At 46.8% G+C, this 23,646-nt stretch overlaps 1 protein-coding gene and 1 pseudogene across 9 annotated transcripts in view; one reads left to right on the top strand and one right to left on the bottom strand.

Annotated features, from left to right (window-relative positions):
* The window catches only part of LOC134810458 (uncharacterized), a 106,410-nt gene that overhangs the window by 19,926 nt on the left and 62,838 nt on the right, over positions 1-23,646 (bottom strand). For 5 of the 9 annotated variants that reach the window (XM_063814563.1, XM_063814562.1, XM_063814564.1 and 2 more), the window contains 5 exons: positions 14,142-14,200; positions 13,684-13,758; positions 7,534-7,638; positions 6,307-6,410; positions 2,404-2,481 (listed from right to left, as the gene is read on the bottom strand). In XM_063814563.1, the coding sequence (XP_063670633.1) occupies positions 2,404-2,481; positions 6,307-6,410; positions 7,534-7,638; positions 13,684-13,719 (323 nt within the window). In that variant the 5' untranslated portion in view covers positions 13,720-13,758; positions 14,142-14,200. Of the gene's footprint in view, positions 1-2,403; positions 2,482-6,306; positions 6,411-7,533; positions 7,639-7,806; positions 8,000-13,683; positions 13,759-14,141; positions 14,201-23,646 lie in introns of those variants that run through there. The other 4 variants (XM_063814568.1, XM_063814566.1, XM_063814567.1 and 1 more) reach the window with 4 other exon arrangements.
* On the top strand, positions 1,713-1,812 carry LOC112209872 (U6 spliceosomal RNA; annotated as a pseudogene).

The following is a 23,646-nucleotide window of genomic DNA, read 5'->3' as shown; positions in this document are numbered from 1 at the left end:
TCCAGACTGGGGGTGGAGGGAATGACTTCAGGATGATTCAAGTGCATTACATATATTGTGCACTTTATTTCTATTATTATTGCATTGTAATATACAACGAAATAATTCTACAACTCATGATAATGTACAATCAGTGGGATCTCTGAACTTATTTTCCTGCAACTAGACTGTCCATCTGGGGTGATGGGAGAAACAGGCATTAGATTCTCATAAGGAGCGCACAACCTAGATCCCTTACCTGCACACTTCACAACAGGGTTCATGGTCCTATGAGAATCTAATGCTGCCGCTGATCTGACAAGACATGGCGCTCAGGTGGTCATGTGAGCAATGGGGAGGGGCTATAAATACAGATGAAGTTTCCCCTCACTCGCCTGCTGCTCACCTCTGGCTCTGTGTCCCTGTGGATGGAGACTCCTGCTCGAGTGCATTCGAAAGTATCCATCCCATACCATTCTTCAGACTCATCTATACTGCCGCAGTGGTCAAGTGTAGCACCCCTTAGCTTGAATGGCATATGCCTCGGCTGGCATTTCATCACAATCAACATTAAGTGGTAGCTTGAGTCATTGTGAGGTCACTTCCTAGAAATCATCAGCATCCCATGTCCCATTGGCAAATAGCTCAGCTCTGCTCCTTGGATAACCAAACCTATGCCTAAATCCCATCTGTGTGGGTCCATCTCCTGGTACCCTTCCTAGCATCAATTCTGTATTTCTAGGAGTCCAATCAGGAGATATAAACCACTCAGAAGTTTAAACTAAAATGGGCATAGTGGCTCACACCTGTAATCCCAGCACTTTGGGAGGCCAAGGCGGGTGATCGCTTTGAGCTCAGGAGTTTGAGACCAGCCTGGGAAACGTGGCGAAACACCGTCTCTACAAAAAACACAAAAATTAGCCAGGCGTGGTGGCACATATCTGTAATCCCAGCTACTCAGGAGGCTGAGGAAGGAGAATTGCTTGAGCCTGGGAAGTGGAGGTAGCCATGAGTAGAGATCGTGCCACTGCGCTTTAGCCTAGGTGATCGAGTGAGACCCAGTACCAATAAAAAACAAAAAAAAGTAAAAATATATATATATGTAAATTTAATATAAAAAGTATTAATTATAACAGAGGATTGGCATAATGAGTGACACACTAGCACAAATGAAAGACAACTCTAGAGAATACAGAACTAGCAGAGGCCAGGCATGGTGGCTCATGCCTGTAATCCCAGCAATTTGGGAAGCCTAGGCAGGAGGATCGCTTGAGGACAGGAGTTGGAGACCAGTCTGGGCAACATAGTGAGACCCTGTGTCTACCAAAAAAAGAAAAAAAATTAGCCAGGTGTGGTGGTGGTGCACACCTATAGTTCCAGCTACTTTGGAGTCTGGGGTGGGAAGATCCCTTGCGCCTGAAAAGTCTAGGCTGCAGTGAGTATGGGTGGATTTTGGTGTACACAGAAATGGGGGAGCTGGAACTAATCCCCCCAATATACCAAGAGACAAATTGTATCTGTTTTTACAATTATACTGTAGGATACATTATGTTCCATGACAATGGTAATTTTTAATGACAGTTTTTAATTGAGTGGAATTACCATAAAAATAATAAAAGTAGCAGCTAATATTTACTGAGCTGTTACTAGGTGCCTATAAATACCATAAATTTTTAAATTCCCCATAACTCTTCCTTATTCCACTTAACCACTTTATCTTAAATTACTCATGCTTGCTTCAGTAGCACATATACTACAGTTGGAACAATAGGGAGATTGGCATGGCCTCTGTGCAAGAACGACATGCAAGTTTCTGAATCATTCCATATTTTTTTTAAAAAGAGAAAAAAATTACATCCGGATTTTCACTGTGTGCATATGACCTTTTGTTTAGGTTGAATTATATCCAAAGATGGTATTTCCAGAAGTGAGATTACTGTGAGTCACAGGGCGTGAGCATTCTTATTACACTTGATGTAAATTGTCGAGCTTTCAGGCATGGTGGCTGTCTGCTTATAATTCCAGCACTTTGGGAGGCTGAGGTGGGAGGATTGCTTGAGCCCAGGAAGTTGTGGCTGCAGTGAGCCATAATTGCACCATTGCACTCCAGTCTGGGCAACAGAGTGAGACAGAAGGTTGACTGTTTAATAGAATTTTTCTGTTGACTTGAAGATATGGCCACGACTGTGCCATATGAAAATTCTTCATAAAATAATTATCTCATCCAATTAAATGTTGGAATTGGGAACAGAAAATGTTTTGGTGACTATTTATTCCTTCACTTGCTGTTACAGAAACTACTGCCAGTGGGCACTTAACAACCAAAAGTGTCATCTCTGAGCTACTCACAATGAAAGGTGATGTCTGGGGCCCAGGTGTGTTGAGGTCCCCATGTCTGGGCTATGGGTGCTGAGTGGGACTTACTTGTCCATCCATTTTCTATATTCCAGCACTGGGAAACTTGGGTTTATCCATCTTGATAAGAGGTCATTTAAATTCCACCTGGCAAAAACCACAAATGGAAAAAAGGCCATGAAACTACAGGCTAGCCCTTGTTCTCAAAAGAATATTTAGCTTAGGTGGTTCTGTAAAAGAGGAATCACATTGTTGAAAACTCATCACAGGTCAGGTGAGGTGGCTCACACCTATAATCCCAGCCCATTGGGAGACTAAGGCAGGAGGATATCCCGTGAGGCCCAAAGTTCAAGACCAGCCTGGGTAACACAGTGAAACCTCATCTCTACAAAAAATTAGAAAATGAGCTGGGTGCGGGGGCACATTCCTATAGTCCCAGCTACTTTGGAGGCTGAAGTGGGACGATCAAAGTGGAAGCTGCAGAAGTAGAAGCTGCAGTGAGCTCTGATCCCACTGCACTCCAGCCTGGGTGACAGAGTAAGAAAACACACACACACACACACCCCTCATCTCAGTCTGCCCAGCCTTCACACACACACACACACACCCCTCATCTCAGTCTGCCCAGCCTTCACACACACACACACACACACACACCCCTCATCTCAGTCTGCCCAGCCTTGACTAGTGAAAAGGGTCTTCTGGTTACAGAAGACGTATGCTCTTTTTTAGGACAGGGATGGACCAGCAAGCTTGTTCACAGCCTTTCCCTCATCCTCTGCTTAGTTTTCCAAGAAACTTCAGGTGGAAAGGGAGTCCCTGGGGAAAAGACCTAACTCATCAGGTTACCAAAGGAGAAATATGCATCCTTTGTCAATTAATAAATGGAACACCTGCCTTAAAAACCAGGGAGTTCTGCTAGGGTGAATCACTCCCTACAACCCTGACCTATGCAGGGAAAGTAAAAACCTGGAGTTTGGGGACCTACAATATTGAAGGCCACATTGCAGATGTGGAGACCTTACCAAAGTACAGCCTTTCCACAAAGCACTACCGAACACCAGCTGGCTGTCTCCATGGGACACCGCTGTATCTCTGGCTCTCGTTTCCCCCAGAGATGCTCTATTCCAGCCTTCTCTTACATTTTGTATCCTGCACAGTTCCTGGCATAAGGACTTACAACATATCAGGCTGCTATGTTAATGGTGATCTACTGCAGATCCAACTTGAGATTCTGGCAGGGCGCTTTGTGTTTGAGAAATTAAAGGGGAGTGAATGGACCCAGCCTGCTGGAATATAAAAAATTTAAAGAAGAAAAAAATATTAAAATAAAAATTTCTCCTAAAGAGCACTCAAAAGCACACTCCCACCAATGCTAGATCTATTTACTTCTCTCTTGCTTTTTTTTTTCTGAGATAGGGTCTCACTCTGTCACTCAGACTGGAGTGCAGTCAGTGGCAAGATCACTGCTTACTGCAGCTTTCAACTCCTGGGGTCAAGCTATCCTCCCACTTCAGCCTCCTGAGTAGCTGGGATTACAGGTGCATGCCACCGTGCCTGGCTAATTTTTTAATTTTTTGTAGAGACAGGGTCTCACTATGTGGCCCAGACTGGTCTTGAACTCCTGGGTCAAACTAATCCTCCCGCCTTCGCCTCCCAAAGTGCTAGGATTATAGGCTTTAGCCACTGTGCCCAGTCTATTTATCTTTCTATAACTCATATATTAAATCTTCCTCCTTAAATCACCTCCTACCCACCCATCTGCAGGGATAGCAAACACAGGTCTCAGCAGGTCAGGCAACCTACAGGAGGGAATGAGGCCAGAGTAATGTGGGAGACCAGGGGGAACTGTAGCAAACTGCAAGGTATTCACTTCAACAGTTCTTCAACACTGTGATGGTCAAACCAAACACAGAAACAGGAAGCCCAGTTCAGTCGCCAGCAGCCAATGTGGGATATTTGATCTACATGCTACAGGGCAAACTGCTTACGATAAATGACCTGGTCTCCACCAACCTGCTCTTCAAGTCCAGCCGCTCCTGCCCAACTCCCTACACTCTACTGACACGACCCACATTCACAGTACTCTCCTGAAACTTTGCTTGTTCACTCTTTTTTTATTTTCCCAATGAATATTTCTTTTTCTTTTTTTTTACTTTTTTTGAGACAGAGTCCCCTTCTGTCACACAGGCTGAAGTACAGGCGGATGATTATGGCTCACTGCAGCTTCGTTATGGCTCACTGCAGCTTCTGTCACCTGGGCTCAAGTGAGCCTCCCACCGTAGCCTCCCAAATAGCTGGGATTACAGTCATGTAACACCACACCCAGCTAAATTTATTATTTTTTCTTGTCTTTTTTTTTTTCAGACGGAGTCTCGCTCTGTTGCCCAGACTGGAGTGCAGTGGCATGATCTCAGCTCACTGCAACCTCTGCCTCCTGGGTTCAAGCAATTCTCTTTCCTCAGCCTCTCGAGTAGCTGGGATTACAGGTGCGTGCCACCATGCCTGACTAATTTTTATATTTTTAGTAGAGAAGGGGTTTTACCATGTTCACTAGGCTGGTCTTGAACTCCTGACCTCAGATGATCTGCCCACGTCGGCCTCCCAAAGTGCTGGGATTACAAGTGTGAGCCACTGTGCCTGGCCAGTTTATTATTTTTTCTAGAGACAGGGTCTCACTACGTTGCCCAGGCTGGCCTTGAACTCCTGGGCACAAGCAATCCTCTGGCCCCCACCTTCCAAAAAGCTGGGATTACAGGCTTGCGCCAACACATCAGGCCCTAACAAACACTTCTTGAGCTCCTACTATATACCAGGCACTATAATAGGTGCCCAGGAAACAGCGGTGAACAAGGTATAACAGTTTCTGCCCTTGGCCGGGCGTGGTGGCTCATGCCTGTAATCCCAGCACTTTGGGAAGCCGAGGCCGGTGAATCACCTGAAGTCAGGAGTTCAAGACCAGCCTGACGAACATGGTGAAACCCTGTCTCTATTAAAAGTACAAAAATTATCAGGGCATGGTTGTGCATGTCTGTAATCCCAGCTACAGCTACTCAGGAGGCTGAGGCAGGAGAATCGCTTGAACCCAGGAGGCGGAGGTTGTAATGAGCTGAGGTTGCGGCACTGCACTCCAGCCTGGGCAATGAGAGCGAAACTCCGTATCAAAAAAAAAAAAAAAGTTTCTGCCCTCGCAGAGCTTACAGGGTAGCAGGAAATTGATACAGTTTGAACGTTTGTCTCCTCCAAATCACATATTGAAATTAAATCCCTAATGTTGGAGGTGGTGCCTGGTGGGAGGTGTGTGAGTCGTGGGGGCAGATCCCTCATGAATGGCTTGGTGCCCTCCCCAAGGTAATGAGTGAGTTCTCTCTCTACTAGTTCATGTGAGAGCTGATTGTTTAAAGAGAGTGGCATCTCCTCCCCTCTCCCTTGCTCCCTCTTCTCAACAAGTGACATGCCGGCTCCTCCTTCACCTTCCGCCATGAGAGGAAGCCTCCTGAGGTCTTCACCAGCAGATGCTGGTACTACGTTTTTTTTTTTTCTGAAACAGGGTCTCACTCTGACACTCAGGCTAGAGAGCAGTGGTGTAATTATGGCTCACTGCAACCCTGACATCCTGGGCTAAACAGGTCTTTTTACCTTAGCCTTTCAAGTAGCTGAAACCACAGGAATGCATCAGTGCACCACCATACCTGGCTATTTTTTTTTTTATTTTTAGCAGAGACAAGATCTTACCATGTTTCCCAGGCTGGTTTCAAACTTCTGGGCTCAAGCAATCCTCCTGCTTCAGCGTCCCAAAGTGCCGGGATTACAGGTGTGGGCCACTGCTCCCAGCCTGGCACCATGCTACTTGTATAGTCTGCAGAACTGTGAGCCAAATAAACTGTTTTTCTTTATAAACTACCCAGCCTGAGGTGTTTCCTTATAGCAATGCAAAATGGACTAATCTAGGAATCACAGGCCAACACTTACCAGACTGTGATGAGCACATGACAGAAGTACAAAATGGGACTGAAACGTTCTCCAGGGGCTTCTTGTTGCATCAGAGAGAGTGGGGTGAGACATCTTGGCTGAGGCTAAAAATGAGCAAAGATGAGAGTGAAAGAGTGATGATGGAGGTAGGGAGAGGGTTTCCTGAAGGACCAGTAAAGTCCCCCAAGGAAACTAACATTCCTTGTGGCTGGAGGGTAGGGATTTGGGGAGGGTGGTGCAGGATAAAACTGGGAAGGTGAGCGGAGACCAGCTCTTACCCGGCCCTGTGGCCAAATTAGTTTGGACTTCGTCTTAAAGGCAATGGGCAGTCACCAGCAGGTTTTAATCAAGAACTATTTTGACCCAAATTTGCCTTTTAGGAGAATTCCTCTGGCTTCAGTGAACAGGCCGAAGTGAGCAAGCCTAATAGTCAGAAAGACAATTGGAGGCCCTCACAATAAACCAGTGTAAAAGAGAAAAGGGCCGGGCATGGTGGCTCCTGCCTGTAATCTCAAAACTTTAGAAGTCCAAGGTGGGTGGATGGCTTGAGCCCAGGAGTTTGAGACCAGCCAGAGCAATGTGATGAAACCACATCTCTACAAAACACAAAAATTAGCTGGGCATGGTGGCTCGTACCTGTGGTCCCAGCTACCCCAGAGGCTGAGGCGGAAGGATAGCTTGAGCCTGAGAGGTTGAGACTGCAGTGAGCCAAGATCAAACCACTGTGCTCCAGCCTGGGCAACACAGGGAGACTGCCTCAAAAAAAAAAAAAAAAAAAGAAAGAAAAAAACAAAAAGAAAAAGATCCCATTCTTCACTTATTAGTGCCCTAACATTCTCATGAGAACCTTGGTGACAGTGAATTCAACTGTCATTGTAATTCAGCAACCAACACATTTAAGTTTGTGTTTGATTTCCAATAATATCAGCCCTGTGGATACAAGAAATAAGGAATTGTGTTTGGGCTATCATGGAAGCTCTCTGGATCTTAGATCATGACTTACGCTGAGAGGTAAAGACTTGAGCTTTTTGTTTTTCTCTCTGTGTTGAGTGCAGCGGTCCCCAATTTTTGGGGGAGCAGCGACCAGTTTTGTGGAAGACAGTTTTTCCATAGACTGGGGGCAGCAAAGGTCAGTTTTGGGATATATCAAGCACATTACGCTTATTATGCACTTTATTTCTATTATTATTACATTGTAGCATATAACGAAATACTTATATAACTCACCATAATGTAGAATGACTGGGAGTCTTGACCTTCTTTTCCTGCAACTAGATGGTCCCATCTGGGGGTGATGGGAGATAGTGACAGATCATCAGGCATTAGATTCTCCTAAGGACAGAGCAAGATAGATCCCTTGCATGCACAGTTCACAATAGGGTTCGTGCTCACATGAGAATCTAATGCTGCCGCTGATCTGACAGGAGGCAGAGATCAGGTGGTAACGTGGGGAGCAGCTGTAAATACAGATGAAGCTTCGCTCGCCCACCCTCTACTCACCTCCTGCCATGTAGCCCATTATAGGCCTGTGACCCAGGGATTAGGGGCCCCTGCAAGTGCATCCAAAAGGATTCTTCCCACACCAGTCTTCATAGTGGTCAAGTGCAGCAGCCACTTAGCTCCCAAGGCATGTGCCTCAGCTGGCGTTTCATCACAATCAACAGAAAGTGGTAGCGTGAGTCACTGTGAGGTCCTGGAAATCAACAGCATCCCATGTCCCATTGGCAAGGAGCTCAGCACTGCCCCTTGGATAACCAAACCTATGCCCAAATCCCAGTTGTCTGGGTCTATCTCCCGGGACCCTTCCTAGCATCAATTCTGTATTTGTCAGAGTCCAAACAGGAGACATAAACCACTCAAAAGTTTAAAGTGTTAAATTTAAAATAAAAAATTATTAATTATAACAGGGCAACAGCATTAAGGAGAGATGGCTACCAAAAAGTAAAGAGAACGCTAGAGAATATAGGACTAGCAGAGGCCAGGCACGGTGGCACATGTTTATAATTTCAGCAATTTGGGAAGCCAAGACAGGAAGATTCCTTGAGGCCAGGAGTTTGAGACCAGCCTGGGAAACACAGTGAGACCCCGTCTCTACCCAAACAAACAAACTAACAACAACAAAAAAAACCTGGGTGTGGTGGCACACACCTATAGTCCTAGGTACTTAGGAGACTGAGGTGGGAGGATTGCTCGAGCCTGGGCGGTCAAGGCTGCAGTGAACCATGATTTCGCCACTGCACTTTAGCTTGGGCAACAGAGGGAGACCCTGTCTCCAAAAAAAAAAGAGTATAGGACCAGCTGATATAACAAGCAGTAACTGTCCCTACTGTTCCAACACTGAGATACCATGATCAAGGAAAAGACTCCCCACTAGGGCTGAGATCCAGCCCCCACTTGGAGAGGGCACAGTCACGGGTAATTCAATAGCAGAATTGCTGCATTACCACATGGTTGAACATGCTAGCAATCTGCCCTCTGGAATTTGCTGAAAATTCACCCTCTGGGGTGCTAGATTAAGCTATTAATGAACAGTTGTCTCACTACAAATCCACCCAGGCAGGTGCAGAGAAACTGCTGGTCACTGGATGCTGCTGAGCACTGTGCAGGGCAGCATCCCGGTGCTGGAGAAGCTCAGTGCCTGTGGAGATTCGCACACAACAACCAGAAAGAAAAGCCTCTTACAAGATCCCTCTAGTACTATGTACTGACAACATTTAATCATGTACCAGCTGACAGAGGAAGCATTTAAGGAACCCACCTCTATGTTTGCAGATCAGGCAGTGAAGGGTGAATTTGGAACTGATGGGCACTCATTGGATGGATAGCTGGTACATGACATATTTCCCTCCACCAAGAAAGAAAGGGAAGAGAGAAAAGAGAGAGAGGACCAGGCATGGTGGTTCCCACCTATAATCCCAGCAGTGTGGGAGGCCAAGGCAGGTGGATCACTTGGGTCCAGGAGTTAGAAACCGGCCTGGGCGACATAGTGAAACCCTGTCTCTACTAAAAATAAATTAGCTGAGTGTGGTGGAGTTTGACTGTAGTCCCAACTTCTCAAGAGGCTGAAATAAAAGGATCACAAGTGTCTGGGGGTTCGAGGCTGCAGTGAGCCATGTTCACACCACTGCACTCCTGCCTAAGTGATACAGAGAGATCATGTCTCAAAAAAAGAAATGTTGGTGAAAATGTGGAGAAATTGGAACCCACATACATTACTGGTGGGAACACAAAATGGTTTAACTACTTTGGGTGTTTCTTTTCTCGTCATTTTATTTATTTATTTATATTTTTACTTTTTTTGTGTGACAGAGTCTCACTCTTTTGCCCTGGCTGGAATGCAGTGGTGTGATCCTGACTCACTGCAACCTCCACCTCCTGGGTTCAAAAAATTCTCCTTGCCTCAACCTCCCGAGTAGCTGGGATTACAGGCATCTGCCACCATGGCCAGCCAGGCTGGTTTTGAACTCCTGACCTCAAGTTATCCACCTGCCTCGGCCTTTCGAAGTGCTGGGATTACAGACGTGAGCCACCGCACCTGTCTTCTTGTCATTTTAATTTGATTTTTCAAAAACCGAAACAGGGTCTTGCTATCTTGCCCAAGCTGGTCTCTCTTTACTCGTAGGCTCAAGTGATCCTCCCACCTCAGCCTCTCATGTAGCTGGGATTACAGGGGTAAGTCACTGCACCTGACTGGTGTAACCACTTTGGAAAACAGTTTCTCAAAAGGCTAAATGTACAGTATCATAGAATGCAACAATTTCTCTCCTAGGTATATATGCCAGAGAAATAAAAATATATGTCCACACAAAAACTTGTACATGAATCTTCATAGCAGCATTATTCATAATAGCCAATACATGGAAACAACCCAAATGTTCATCAACTGAAGAATAAACAAAATGTGGTGTGTCTCTACCGTGGAATATTACTAAGCCATAGAAGGAACGAAATACTGACACATGCTATGACAGGAAGGAACTCTGAAAACACTGTGCTAAGAGGGGAAAAAAAAGCCAGCCACAAACAATCACATATTGCACAATCCTATTTATATAGAAGGTCCAGATTAGGCACATCTATAGTGACAGAAAATAGATCAGTGGTTGCCTATTGGAAACACAGAAGCATGGCGGGGAGTAACCTAGTGGCTTACTCCCCGCCATTGTTCTTAGCTAGTGGCTAAGAACAGTGGATTTCTCTATAGGGTAATGAAAGCTTCTAAAATGGATTGTGGTGATAGATCACAGTTCCATGAATATTCTAAAAACCACTGAATTGCATACTTTGATAAATAAATTGCATGGTATGTGAACTACATTTCAATAAAGTTGTTATTTAAAAAAAGAAAATAGCGGGCTGGACACAGGTGGCCCATGGCTGCCTATAATTCCAGCACTTTGGGAGGCTGAGACAGGAGGATCACTTGAGGACAGGAGTTTGAGATCATCCTGGGCAGCATAGCACAATCCCATCTCTACAACAAAAAAATAAAAAATTTAGCTTTGCATGGTGGTGTATGTCTGTAGTCCAAGCTACTTGGGAGGCTGAGGCGGGAGTATTGCTTGAGCCCAGGAGTTTGAAGCCACAGCGAGCCATGATCACACCACTGCATTGCAGCCTGAGTGACAGAGTAAGATCCTATCTCTAAAAAGGAAAGAAAAGAAATGCAAGTTTTTATCACTTTGTGAGAGTAACCAAGTTTGTAGAGAAACAGATAAGAAGAAGAGCAATGAATGGTGAGAGTGAGAGGCTGGTTAGGCTCATTGCTAGCTAAGGGACTTCTGAAAAATTCATTAGTAAAATCACAGCTCTGGGGGTCAGTCAGGCAGTCAAACGATGAATGTTAAATCCATTACAAATGCCCATCGTCTTTCTTTACATCCCTTCTAATGAAAAATTCCTAAGTGCCTAAATAGCAAGTGTTCTCAAATGATAGCAGCTGTTTATTAAAGAAATAACATCTCAAATTTTAAAAACCATGAGTCAAATATTATTTTCTTCCTCCCATTTTACAGGTGTGCAACCTAAACAACAGAGAATTTAATTTTTCTAAGTGGCAGAGCACTGATTTAAATCCTATCACTTTGGCCTCAGAGTTTGTGCTTTATTTTACTTTATTATTTTAAAAGTCATCGTTTTTAAAACCAAGAGACTTATGCAAAATTCTGCGAGGATTCAAAACAAGCCTCTTGCTTTTCCTGACTGTGGGTGCAGGCAGGGCTCATGCTGCATTTTCTTTACTTATAATTGGATGGAGACATGATGGATGGAGACACGATGACAGGAGTTCTCTTGGTCATTGTGCACCAGAAAGGAGAGTGAAGAGAGGCACAGGGAAGCCAGTCTTACCATGTTTGAGCAACTGAACCAATGTCAGCCTTAGCCTACCTGCACAATTACATTTTTGTGAGAAAAACAGGCATCTCCCTATTTTGATAATCACAGCTAGCTACAGTAACAAACAATCCTAAAGTTATTCTTGGTAACATTATTCCTACAGCCTCAATCCTTTTAACTCATTATATTAGCTGTTCATTTCTCCGTTTTTCCTGACATCTAATTGATAACCAAAAGCTTATGTTATTAAATAAGCTTTGGGTTAACAGGATCAATGAATGAAGAGTTTAAAGATACCCAAAAAAAGTTCACAGAAGTACCTGCCAAATGTGCCAACTGACTACTATGAACTAATTTACTTTTGAGAAACATGCTATTTCTTATATGCTACTGACAGTGCCTGTAAAAATGGTGCACATTAACTGGCTGTTTTATTTTCTCCCCAATCTTAATATCTAATATCCACAGACTGAGATTAGGGCACCAACGTATACAATGTAACTTCATACTAGAGTTAGAAGGTGACACGAAGTGTAGAAATCATAATCTTATCCATAAAGTTCCTGTCACCTTGGAATTAACCTCCCCTTTACATAGTCTCATTGTTCACCTTGTTCAGATCTTTATAGGTTCAGGCTCAGGTCTCTGCGGTCGCGCAGTGTGTCTTTTTACCAAAAGGAACACCTCATGCACTTTACAAGGAGCTCCTTCAGGAAAGGATGGCACCTCGTGTTGAGGAGAGATCTCTGATCCTCTGATCTTTTCCAAAAGGAGAAAAGTAAAGGTTTGAATGGATTTTTAGTTCTCAGCATTTTTGAACAGAAATAATCAGGTATTAAGTTGCTCAAAGATGCCCACAAGCTTTCATAGAAGAAACATCTAATTCATTACCAAGAGTTTATGTTATTAAGTAAGCTTTCCTTTAACAGGATGAATGAATGAAGAGTTTAAATACTCACTCTAATCCCCATTTAGTCATCTGGTATACTCTCTGTGAGGTATACTCTCAGTCATCTGGTATACTCTGTCATCTGGTATACTCTCTGTGAGGTATACTCTTAGTCATCTGGTATCCTCTCTTTGAGTATGCCAGATAATTAAATGGAAATTACTGCACCACTAAACACCAGTACTGCAAACCCTTATTTAAAAAATCGACACCTAGGACATAAAAAAAAATGATCCTAGGCTGGGCGTGGCGGCTCACGCCTGTAATCCTAGCACTTTGGGAGGCCAAGGTAGGCAGACTGCCTAAGCTCAGGAGTTTGAGACCAGCTTGGGCAACATGGTGAAACCCCATCTCTACTAAAATATAAAAAATTAGCCAGAAGTGGTGGTGTGCACCTGTAGTCCCAGCTACTCGGAAGGCTGAGGCAGGAGAACTGCTTGAACCTGGGATGCTGAGGCTGCAGTGAGCAGAGATCATGCCACTGCACTCCAGCCTGGGTGACAGAGCGAGACTTTCCTCTCCAAATAAAAAAGAATGATCCTAATGCGGTTATTTCCTTTTGCATTTATGAGGAGATGGAAGAAATACCCATATTTGATGGTTGTTTGGGAACTGTCTTTGGTATTGTAGGAAGTATTTTAATACTGTGAACATGAAAAGATGAGAACCCTGCAGACCCCGTGGGCATGGAGAGAAGGAAGTACATTAGAGGATGTTGTAGGAAATACTTTCATTCCAGGCGCTGCTTTTTAAACCACCCCTCAACTTTCTTTCCTTAAAAGAACAGAAAAAACAAGACAAAAGATGAAACATTCCGTGTGACCCTCTGCACCCTTATTTGTTGTAATAAAGGAAAGGCATTTTAGGGATTTTCTTGAGTGCAGTTTATGATGTGATCCATGTTATTTATTTCCTGTTAATAATTTTCAAAATTTCAATTAAAGACATTCAGAAATTTAGCTTTATCACAGGCAGCTGTTCACAGGTAAAACTAGTTTGGTTACCTTCATCTGTATAAACATGTAGCTAGTGAATTGACATAACTATTAAACTGGAGAATCAACAGAAACATGCCAAGGACTGGCCCTTACCTTCCACAGTGACCTCAATTTCAGGAACCTTTTCATTACTCTCAGGGCTTCATGGTCTTTTTAGAAACTGCGAAGCTGTAAAATAAAGCACAGAATTACTTTAGTATATTGTAGAAAAAAATACAGAAGGAAATGCTTTATAAGAGCGGAGTATTAAAATTCATTCAGTTTGGCTCTTTTCAAAGAAACCTGCAGAATTAAACTTGTAGTGTAATCCTCCACAGGGGACTCAACAAAGCCATGGAAACATGAATGAAGTGGGATTGCAAATGTGACACTTCCAACAAAATTTTTTTTAAAGAAAAAGAGGTCCATTAAATAAAATACCTTAAAAAGCCAAGAAATTAACTGCAAGTCCCACAAAGAGAATGGCCAATGATTCTGTGTGATTTAAGGAATGCTGATAAAGAATGTCTTAATGCAGTGAAATATAATACAAAACACAGGTAATCTCTTACCTTTAGTGTTTATTTTATTAGCAACTCCAGGAGGCAAGTAGGAAATAACCAGTTCAGGTCTAGAAAGAAAACCAAGAAATGTTACAGTAGCCAGTACAATGGTGGCCTCACAGCTAGTAAAACGGTTGTGATATGACCAGAGTTTTTTCCTAAAGGTGTTCACAGAGTCATCCTGTAATGTCACAATAATTCCTATCATTGTGGATGAAAACCCTGACTTTTCCTTCCCATGACTGGCAAGTAATTGTATGAAGAGTAAATTACTTCTTTCATGAAAAAGAAAATTAACACTAGTGTACTTTCTTCAGCCACCAAAATTCTGCAGAAACGCAGATATAATTTTAAAAAAACCTCAATCATCAGGCTGGGCACGGTGGCTCATACCTGCAGTCCCCATACTTTGGGAAGCTGAGGTGGGTGGGCCACCTGAGGTCAGGAGTTTGAGACCAGCCTGACCAACTTGGTGAAACACCGTCTCTACGAAAAATACAAAAATTAGCCGAGCATGGTGGTACATGCCTGTAATCCCAGCTACTTGGGAGGCTGAGGCAGGAGAATCACTTGAACCTGGGAGGTGGAGGTTGCAGTGAGTCGAGATCGCGCCATTGCACTGCAGCCTGGGTAACAAGAGTGAAACTCTGTCTCAGAAAAAGGAAAAGAAACTCAATCATCAATATTTACTTGCTAATAAGATTGACCCAGGAATAACAGAGCAGATAAAACCCAGCAGATTAAACTTCATTCAAGTACTTAGGCATAGTGCAAGCCACCACAGTGTGTCTGAACATCAGGGAGGCAGTGGTCACTATTCTTGCACTGATGAAGATGACTGAGTATGGGATGGGGAATGGCAGGGGCAATGGAGAGTGCCAGGACTGCAGCTCAGAGCCAGGCTTTTCCATCAAGGACTTACAGACACACCTGTCACTTCTAGCTAGAAAAACATTTTATTGTTTTAATTCCAGAAATGACTACAGTGGCAAATATAACTTTTTTGTTGTTGTTGTTGTTGTTGTTGTTGTTGTTGAGGCAGAGTCTCACTCTGTCACCCAGGCTGGAGTGCAGTGTTGTGATCTCGGCTCACTGCAGCCTCTGCCTCCCAGGTTCAAGTGATTCTCCTGCTTCAGCCTCCCAAGTAGCTGGGATCACAGGTGCCCGCCACCATGCCCGGCTAATTCTTTGTATTTTTAGTGGATACGGGGTTTTGCCATGTTTGCCAGGCTGGTCTCGAACGCCGGACCTCAGGTGATCTGCCCACCTCAGCCTCACAAAGTGCTGAGATTACAGACGTGAGCCACTACGCCTGGCCTAAAACTTACTTTTTACCAACAAATTTGATTTTATTACTCCCATGGACGATCCTTTCAAGTCATGGAATTCCAAACCAGGAGGGCTTCGAAAGGGAATCCTGTCTGGCAAACCTTCTACATACAGGAACTTGGGATTTGATTCAAACACAGGATATGGTTCTTTTACTGCCTCAGTGAGTCCAAGAACTTAAGCTAAAAGTGCAAGAGAACATAATTTGTGGAAAATAAAATCTGACACGGACATTCTTTTATTTGTATCTGCATTCTCAAGTACATTATGGACAAGTTCCCTATAATCAAGCAATATTCACTTCATATTGAAGGCATTTTGCTTAGGATATTGGCCAAATCTGAAGAACAAGCTTAAAAAATAAGTACTTTTGAGAGGAACACTTTAACCCTTTCACTCAAAAGGAGAGTTATGTTATTAGCCAAAATGACCTCCAGAGTAGCTGGGACTACAGGCACCCGCCACCACGCCCGGCTAATTTTTTGTATTTTTAGTATACTAGAGACGGGGCTTCACCGTGTTAGCCAGGATGGTCTCCACCTCCTGACCTCGTGATCCGCCCGCCTCGGCCTTCCAAAGTGCTGGGATTACAAGAATGAGCCACCACGCCCCGCCCACATTTTAGAAAATGAATTCTAAGACACAGAGAGTTCAACTACCTTTCCAAAGATGACACAGCTAATTACACAGCAGACCAGGTGGCCTGACCCCAGGACTTTTGCCCTTGATCTCTACACTACCATGTTGAGCACAGCAGTAAATATTTCATACAGTTTTATCCAGATTTTTCCTGTTGGTTGTGGTAAACCACGTTTTGTTGTTTGGAGACAAGGTGTTGCTCTGTTGCCCAGGTTGCTGGTGTGCAGCGACACAAACATGGCTCACTGCAGCCTCAACCTCCTGGGTTCAGGCAATCCATTTCAGCTTCCCAAAGTGCTGGGATTACAGGAATGAGCCATCATGCCTGGCCTCACACTATATTTTAATGCTTTTTTTGAAAATGGAAACTTTTACCAATGACTCACTTCATTCAAACTAATGATAAGGAAATGATGCTATTCTCTTTTGTTTTGTTTTTGCATTTTTTTTTTTTTCTTTTTTATTGATCATTCTAGGGTGTTTCTCGCAGAGGGGGATTTGGCAGGGTCACAGGACAATAGTGGAGGGAAGGTCAGCAGATAAACAAGTGAACAAAGTTCTCTGGTTTTCCTAGGCAGAGGACCCTGCGGCCTTCCGCAGTGTTTGTGTCCCTGGGTACTTGAGATTAGGGAGTGGTGATGACTCTTAACGAACATGCTGCCTTCAAGCATCTGTTTAACAAAGCACTTCTTGCACCGCCCTTAATCCATTCAACCCTGAGTGGATACAGCACATGTTTCAGAGAGCACAGGGTTGGGGGTAAGGTCACAGATCAACAGGATCCCAAGGCAGAAGAATTTTTCTTAGTACAGAGCAAAATGAAAAGTCTCCCATGTCTACCTCTTTCTACACAGACACGGCAACCATCCGATTTCTCAATCTTTTCCCCACCTTTCCCCCCTTTCTATTCCACAAAACCGCCATTGTCTTCATGGCCCGTTCTCAATGAGCTGTTGAGTACACCTCCCAGATGGGGTGGTGGCCGGGCAGAGGAGCTCCTCACTTCCCAGTAGGGGTGGCCGGGCAGAAGCGCCCCTCACCTCCCGGATGGGGCGGCTAGCCGGGCGGGGGGCTGACCCCCCCCCACCTCCCTCCCGGACGGGGCGGCTGGCCGGGTGGGGGGCTGACCCCCCACCTCCCTCCCGGACAGGGCGGCTGGCCAGGCAGAGGGGCTCCTCACTTCCCAGTAGGGGCGGCCGGGCAGAGGCGCCCCTCACTTCCCGGACGGGGCGGCTGGCCAGGCGGGGGGCTAACCCCCCCACCTCCCTCCCGGACGGGGCGGCTGGCCGGGCAGAGGGACTCCTCACTTCCCGGTAGGGGCGGCCGGGCAGAGGCACCCCTCACCTCCCGGACAGGGCGGCTGGCCGGGCGGGGGGCTGATCCCCCCACCTCCCTCCCGGACGGGGCGGCTGGCCAGGCGGGGGGCTGACCCCCCCCACCTCCCTCCCGGACGGGGCGGCTGGCCGGGCGGGGGGCTGACCCCCCCACCTCCCTCCCGGACAGGGCGGCTGGCCGGGCGGGGGGCTGACCCCCCCACCTCCCTCCCGGATGGGGCGGCTGGCCGGGCGGGGGGCTGACCCCCCCACCTCCCTCCCGGATGGGGCGGCTGGCCGGGCGGGGGGCTGACCCCCCCACCTCCCTCCCGGACAGAGCGGCTGGCCGGGCAGAGGGGCTCCTCACTTCCCAGAAGGGGCGGCTGGGCAGAGGCGCCCCTCACCTCCCGGACGGGGCGGCTGGCCAGGTGGGGGGCTAACCCCCCCACCTCCCTCCCGGACGGGGCGGCTGGCCGGGCGGGGGGCTGACCCCCCCACCTCCCTCCCAGACAGAGCGGCTGGCCGGGCAGAGGGGCTCCTCACTTCCCAGTAGGGGAGGCCGGGCAGAGGCGCCCCCCCACCTCCTGGACAGGGCGGCTGGCCGGGTGGGGGGCTGATCCCCCCACCTCCCTCCCTGAGGGGGCGGCTGGCCAGGCGGGGGGCTGATCCCCCCACCTCCCTCCCGGACAGGGCGGCTGGCCGGGCGGGGGGCTGACCCCCCCACCTCCCTCCCGGATGGGGCGGCTGGCCGGGCAGGGGGCTGACCCCCCCACCTCCCTCCCGGACGGGGCGGCTGGCCGGGCAGAGGGGCTCCTCACTTCCCAGTAGGGGTGGCCGGGCAGAGGCGCCCCTCGCCTCCCGGACGGGGCGGCTGGCCAGGCGGGGGGCTGACCCCCCCACCTCCCTCCCGGACGAGGCGGCTGGCCGGGCAGAGGGGCTCCTCACTTCCCGGACGGGGCGGCTGGCCGGGCGGGGGGCTGACCCCCCCCACCTCCCTCCTGGACGAGGAGGGAGGATGCTCCTCACTTCTCCGACGGGGTGGCTGCCGGGCGGAGGGGCTCCTCACTTCTCAGACGGGGCGGTTGCCAGGCAGAGGGTCTCCTCACTTCTCAGACAGGGCGGCCGGGCAGAGACACTCCTCACATCCCGGACGGGGCGGCAGGGCAGAGGTGCTCCCCACATCTCAGACGATGGGCGGCCGGGCAGAGACGCTCCTCACTTCCCAGATGTGATGGCGGCCGGGAAGAGGCACTCCTCACTTCCTAGATGGGATGGCGGCCGGGCAGAGACGCTCCTCACTTTCCAGACTGGGCAGCCAGGCAGAGGGGCTCCTCACATCCCAGACGATGGGCGGTCAGGCGGAGACGCTCCTCACTTCCCAGACGGGGTGGCTGCCAGGCAGAGGCTGCAATCTCGGCACTTAGGGAGGCCAAGGCAGGCGGCTGGGAGGTGGTTGTAGCGAGCCGAGATCACGCCACTGCACTCCAGCCTGGGCGCCATTGAGCACTAAGTTAACGAGACTCCGTCTGCAACCCCGGCACCTCGGGAGGCCGAGGCTGGCGGTTCACTCGCGGTTAGGAGCTGTAGACCAGCCCAGCCGACACATCGAAACCCCGTCTCCACCAAAAAAATATGAAAACCAGTCAGGCGTGGCGGCGCGCGCCTGCAATCGCAGGCACTCGGCAGGCTGAGGCAGGAGAATCGGGCAGGGAGGTTGCAGTGAGCTGAGATGGCAGCAGTACCGTCCAGCTTCGGCTCGGCATCAGAGGGAGACCGTGGAAAGAGGGGAGAGGGGAGAGGGGGGAGGGGAGAGGGGAGAGGGGAGAGGGGGGAGGGGAGAGGGGAGAGGGGAGAGGGGGGAGGGGAGAGGGGAGAGGGGAGAGGGAGCTCTATCTACCACCAAGATTCTTAGAAGAAAATCCAGAAAACTTTTTTTCAAGTGCACAAGGGACTTTATCAAGATAGGCTCTGTTTTTGCATTTTTTTTTCTTTTTTGAGACAGGGTCTTGCTCTGTTGCCCAGGCTGGAGTAGGTAGTGCAATCATGGCAGCCTCAACCTCCCAGACTCAAGCAATCCTGCCCCCAGGATTCCCAAGTAGCTGAGACTACACGTGCATGCTACCACGTTTGGCCAATTTTTGTTTTAGAGACAGAGTTTCACCATGTTGCCGAGGCTGGTCTCAAACTCCTGGGCTCAGCTATCCTCTCCCTGCAGCCTCCCAAAGTGTTGGGATTACAGGCATGAGCCACTGTACCTGGTTGATGCTGTTCTTTTTAAATGCATTTTTCCTTTTTTTTTTTTTTTTTTTTTGAGACGGAGTCTTACTCTTTCTCCCAGGCTGGAGAGCACTGGTGCAATCTCGGCTCACTGCAGCCTGGTCTTGAACTCCTGACCTCAGATGATCCACCCGCCTCGGCTGCACACAGTGATTTTGCTCATTTTAGATACTACAACTTTTTAATTTAAAAAATTTTTTTTTCTTTTTTTTGAGCTGCAGTGCAGTGGCATTATCTCGGCTCACTGCAACCTCTGCCTCCCGGGTTCAAGCGATTCTCCTGCCTCAGCCTCTTGAGTAGCTGGGACTACAGGCGCATGCCACCATGCCCAGCTAATTTTTGTTATTTTTAGTAGAGACAGAGTTTCACCATGTTGGCCAGGATGGTCTCAATCTCTTGACCTCATGATCCACCTGCCTCAGCCTCCCAAAGTGCTAGATTACAAGCATGAGCCACTGCGCCTAGCCAAAAAAAAAAAATTTTTTTGAGACAAAGTCTAACTCTGTCATGCAGGCTGGAGTACAGTGGTAGAGTCACAGCTCACCGCAGCCTCGACTTCCTGGACTCAGGTGATTCTCCCACCAGTCTCCCAAGTATCTGGGACTATACAGGTGCACGCCACCACACCTGGCTAATTTTTTTGTATTTTGTAGAGAAGGAGTTTTGCCACATTGCCCAGGCTGGTCTTGAACTCCTGGGCTCAAGCGATCTTTCAGCCTCACCCTTCCCAAAGTGCTGGAATTGCAGGCATGAGCCACTGCTCCCGACCTTTTTAATTCAATTTAAATTATAAATGTGATCACCATAGAAAATATGTGTATTATTTATCTGCTGCTATATAACAAATTACTCGAAACCCAGTGGCTTAAAATAAATTCTTAGGGCCAGGGACAGTGGCTCATGCCTGCAGTCCCACCACTTTGGGAGGCCGAGGTGGGAGATCGCTTGAGTCCAGCAGTTTAAGACCAGCCTGGGCAGCACAGTGAGACTCCATCTCTACAGAAAATGCAAACATTAGCCAGGCATGATGGTGCAAACCTGTGGTCCCAGCTACTCAGGAGGCTGATGCAGGAGAATCGCTTGAGCCCAGGAGGGAGAGGTTGCAGTGAGCCAAGATCACCCACTGCACTCCAGCCTGGGTGACAGAGTGAGACTCTGTCTCAAAAATAAATAAATAAATAAATAAATAAATAAAATACTTAGGATCTCCATTTCTGTGGGTCAGGAATTCAGGAGTGGCATAGCTGGGTCATTTGGGCTCAGGGTGTCTCATGACATTGCACTCAAGCTGTCCACTGAGACTGCAGTCACCTAAAGCCTGTTTCCAAGATGGCTCCCTCATGTGACTGCTGACAGGAGGCCTCAGTTCCTGTTACATGAGCCTCTCTACAGGCTGCTTAGGTGTCATAGTGTGACAGCTGGCTTTCCCAAGTGAGTAATCAAAGAGTGAGCAAGGAGGAAGCCACAGTACCTTTTATGATGTAGTTTGCAAAGTTGCAAGCCATCACTTTTGCTTTTTCCTATCTGTCAGAAGGGAATCACGTAACCCAGCCCTCACTCAAGGGGATAGGGACTGGGCTCCACCTTTGACGAGAGTATCAGAGATGTATTTTAAATGACCAACTATGTTTAATTATTGCAAGTACGGTCACTGCAGAAAAATTGGAAAATAGGGACAAGCAAAAAAAAAAAAAAAAGTCACTTGTAATTCCATGACTCAATGGATAACATTAGTAGTTGGGTATATATAATTCCAATATTCAAAATATATATTTACTTTCTTAAAATATAAACACACTATATGTACTGTGGTGTAATCTGCTCTTTCACTTAATGTATTGTAAAAATACCTTTCATGTCAAATATTCTTAATTTTTTTTTTTTAATTGAGACAGAGTTTTGTTTTTGTCACCCAGGCTGGAGTGCAATGGTGCAATCTCCACGCACTGCAACCTCTGCTTCGTGGGTTCATGCGATTCTCCTGCCTCAGCCTCCGAAGTAGCTGGGATTACAAGCATGAGCCACCACGTCAAGCTAATTTTTTGTATTTTTAGTAGACACAGGGTTTCACCATGTTGGCTAGGCTAGTCTAAAACTCCTGACCTCAAGTGATTACCCGCCTCGGCCTCCCAAAGTGCTGGGATTACAGGCATAAGCCACTGCGCCAGATTTTTTAATGGCTGCATACATTTCATCATATGTATGTATCATAACATTTAATGAATTCTATTATGGGATACTTAGGCTGTTACAAGATTTCCCTGTTTTATACATTTTGTTAAATGAACATCCCTACAGCACATTTATTTGTACAATCATGACTGTTTCTTAAATCCCTAGAAGTGAAATTTCTGGAACACAGTTTGCATAACTTTAAAACTTCAAATGCCTGTTACCTAATTTGAGCAGAATTTTTACTGCAATAATCAAGAGTCCATTTGGCCAAATGTCTTATCTATGACAACACCTGCAAAAGTTCAAATATTGATAACTATAAGTGAATTTGTTGAGTGACTGAAATCACTACAGAATGCAAAGTTGCTGTGAAAACTTTACTAAAGAGTGAACTGGCCGGGCACGGTAGCTAATGCCTGTAATCCAAGCACTTTGGGACGCTGAGGTGAGCGGATTGCCTGAGCTCAGGAGTTTGAGACTGGCGTGGACAACACGGTGAAATCCCATCTGTACTAAAAATACAAAATTATCTGGGCATGGTTGTGGGCCCATCACCATGACACCCGGCTAACTTTTTTGTATTTTTAGTAGAGACAGGGTTTCACCATGTTACCTAGGCTGGTCTGGAACTCCTGACCTCAAGTGATCCGCCCGCCTTGGCCTCCTAAAGTGCTGGGACTACAGCCGTGAACCACCGGCCTGGCCTGGTTTTTGTCTTTTTTAATATATATATTTATATATACAGGGTCTTACTCTCTCACCCAGGCTGAAGTACAGTGGTACAATCATAGCTCACTGCAGCCTCGAACTCCTGGGCTCAAGTGATCCTCCTGCCTTACCCTCCTAAGTAGCTCCTGGGACTACAGGCATGCAACCTCATCTCTACTAACAATAAAAATTAGCCAGGCGTGGTGATGCACGGGAGTCACCCCTGCTCGGGAGGCTAAGGCAAGAGGATCGCTTAGGCCTAGGAGTTAGAGGCTGCAGTAAGCTATTATCACGCCACTGCACTCCAGCCTAGGTGACAAGAGTGAGACCCTGTCTCAAAATAAAAAATTAAAAAAGAAGTTTGAATATAATTATATTTTTTTTAAAAAGACAATGGATTCTGTTACTATTTCATTATTGTCAGTACAGAGAAAATGCTCATCTTTAAAAACCTAGAGGAGGGGTAGACCAGTAAACATCATTTGTACACACAGGACCTGCCAACCCACCAGGCAAAAAAGAGGCCTCCACTGAGCAAGTCTAACTGCTAGATGCTATGTCATATTTAAACTTCATGAGATCTGGCCAGGCATAGTAACTGATGCCTGAAAATCCCTGTAGGCCAAGGCGAAAGGGTTGCTTGAGGCCAGGAGTTTGAGACCAGCCTGGGAAACAGCAAGACTCAGTTTCTACAAAAACTTTTTTAAAAATTAGCTGGGTGTGGTGGTGTGTGCCTGTGGTCCCAGCTGCTTGGGAGGCTGAGGCAGGAGGATCGCTTGAGCCCAGGAGTTCAAGGCTGCAGTGAGTCATGATGGTGCCACTGCATGCAGGCCTGGGCGGCAGAGTGAGACTCTGTCTCCACAATAAATAAGTAAACATCGTATGATCCGTACCAGGGTACAGGCAGGTGTTATCCCCACTTTTCATCCTCAACTCTGAGTTGAGTCATACATCAACTCTGATGACTTTTGTTTGCACTCCCCTTAAGTCATCCACAGGAACAGCTACTTTACATAGAAAAGTCAATCTCAGAGGGTTGACTAACTTGCCCAATTACTGAAAAAGGTAGAGCT

This window comes from Pan troglodytes, chromosome 6, assembly GCF_028858775.2.
Source record: "Pan troglodytes isolate AG18354 chromosome 6, NHGRI_mPanTro3-v2.0_pri, whole genome shotgun sequence".
Lineage (NCBI taxonomy): Eukaryota > Metazoa > Chordata > Mammalia > Primates > Hominidae > Pan > Pan troglodytes.
Note: the sequence above shows the minus strand (reverse complement) of the source record. Positions and strands in the feature narration are given on the sequence as shown.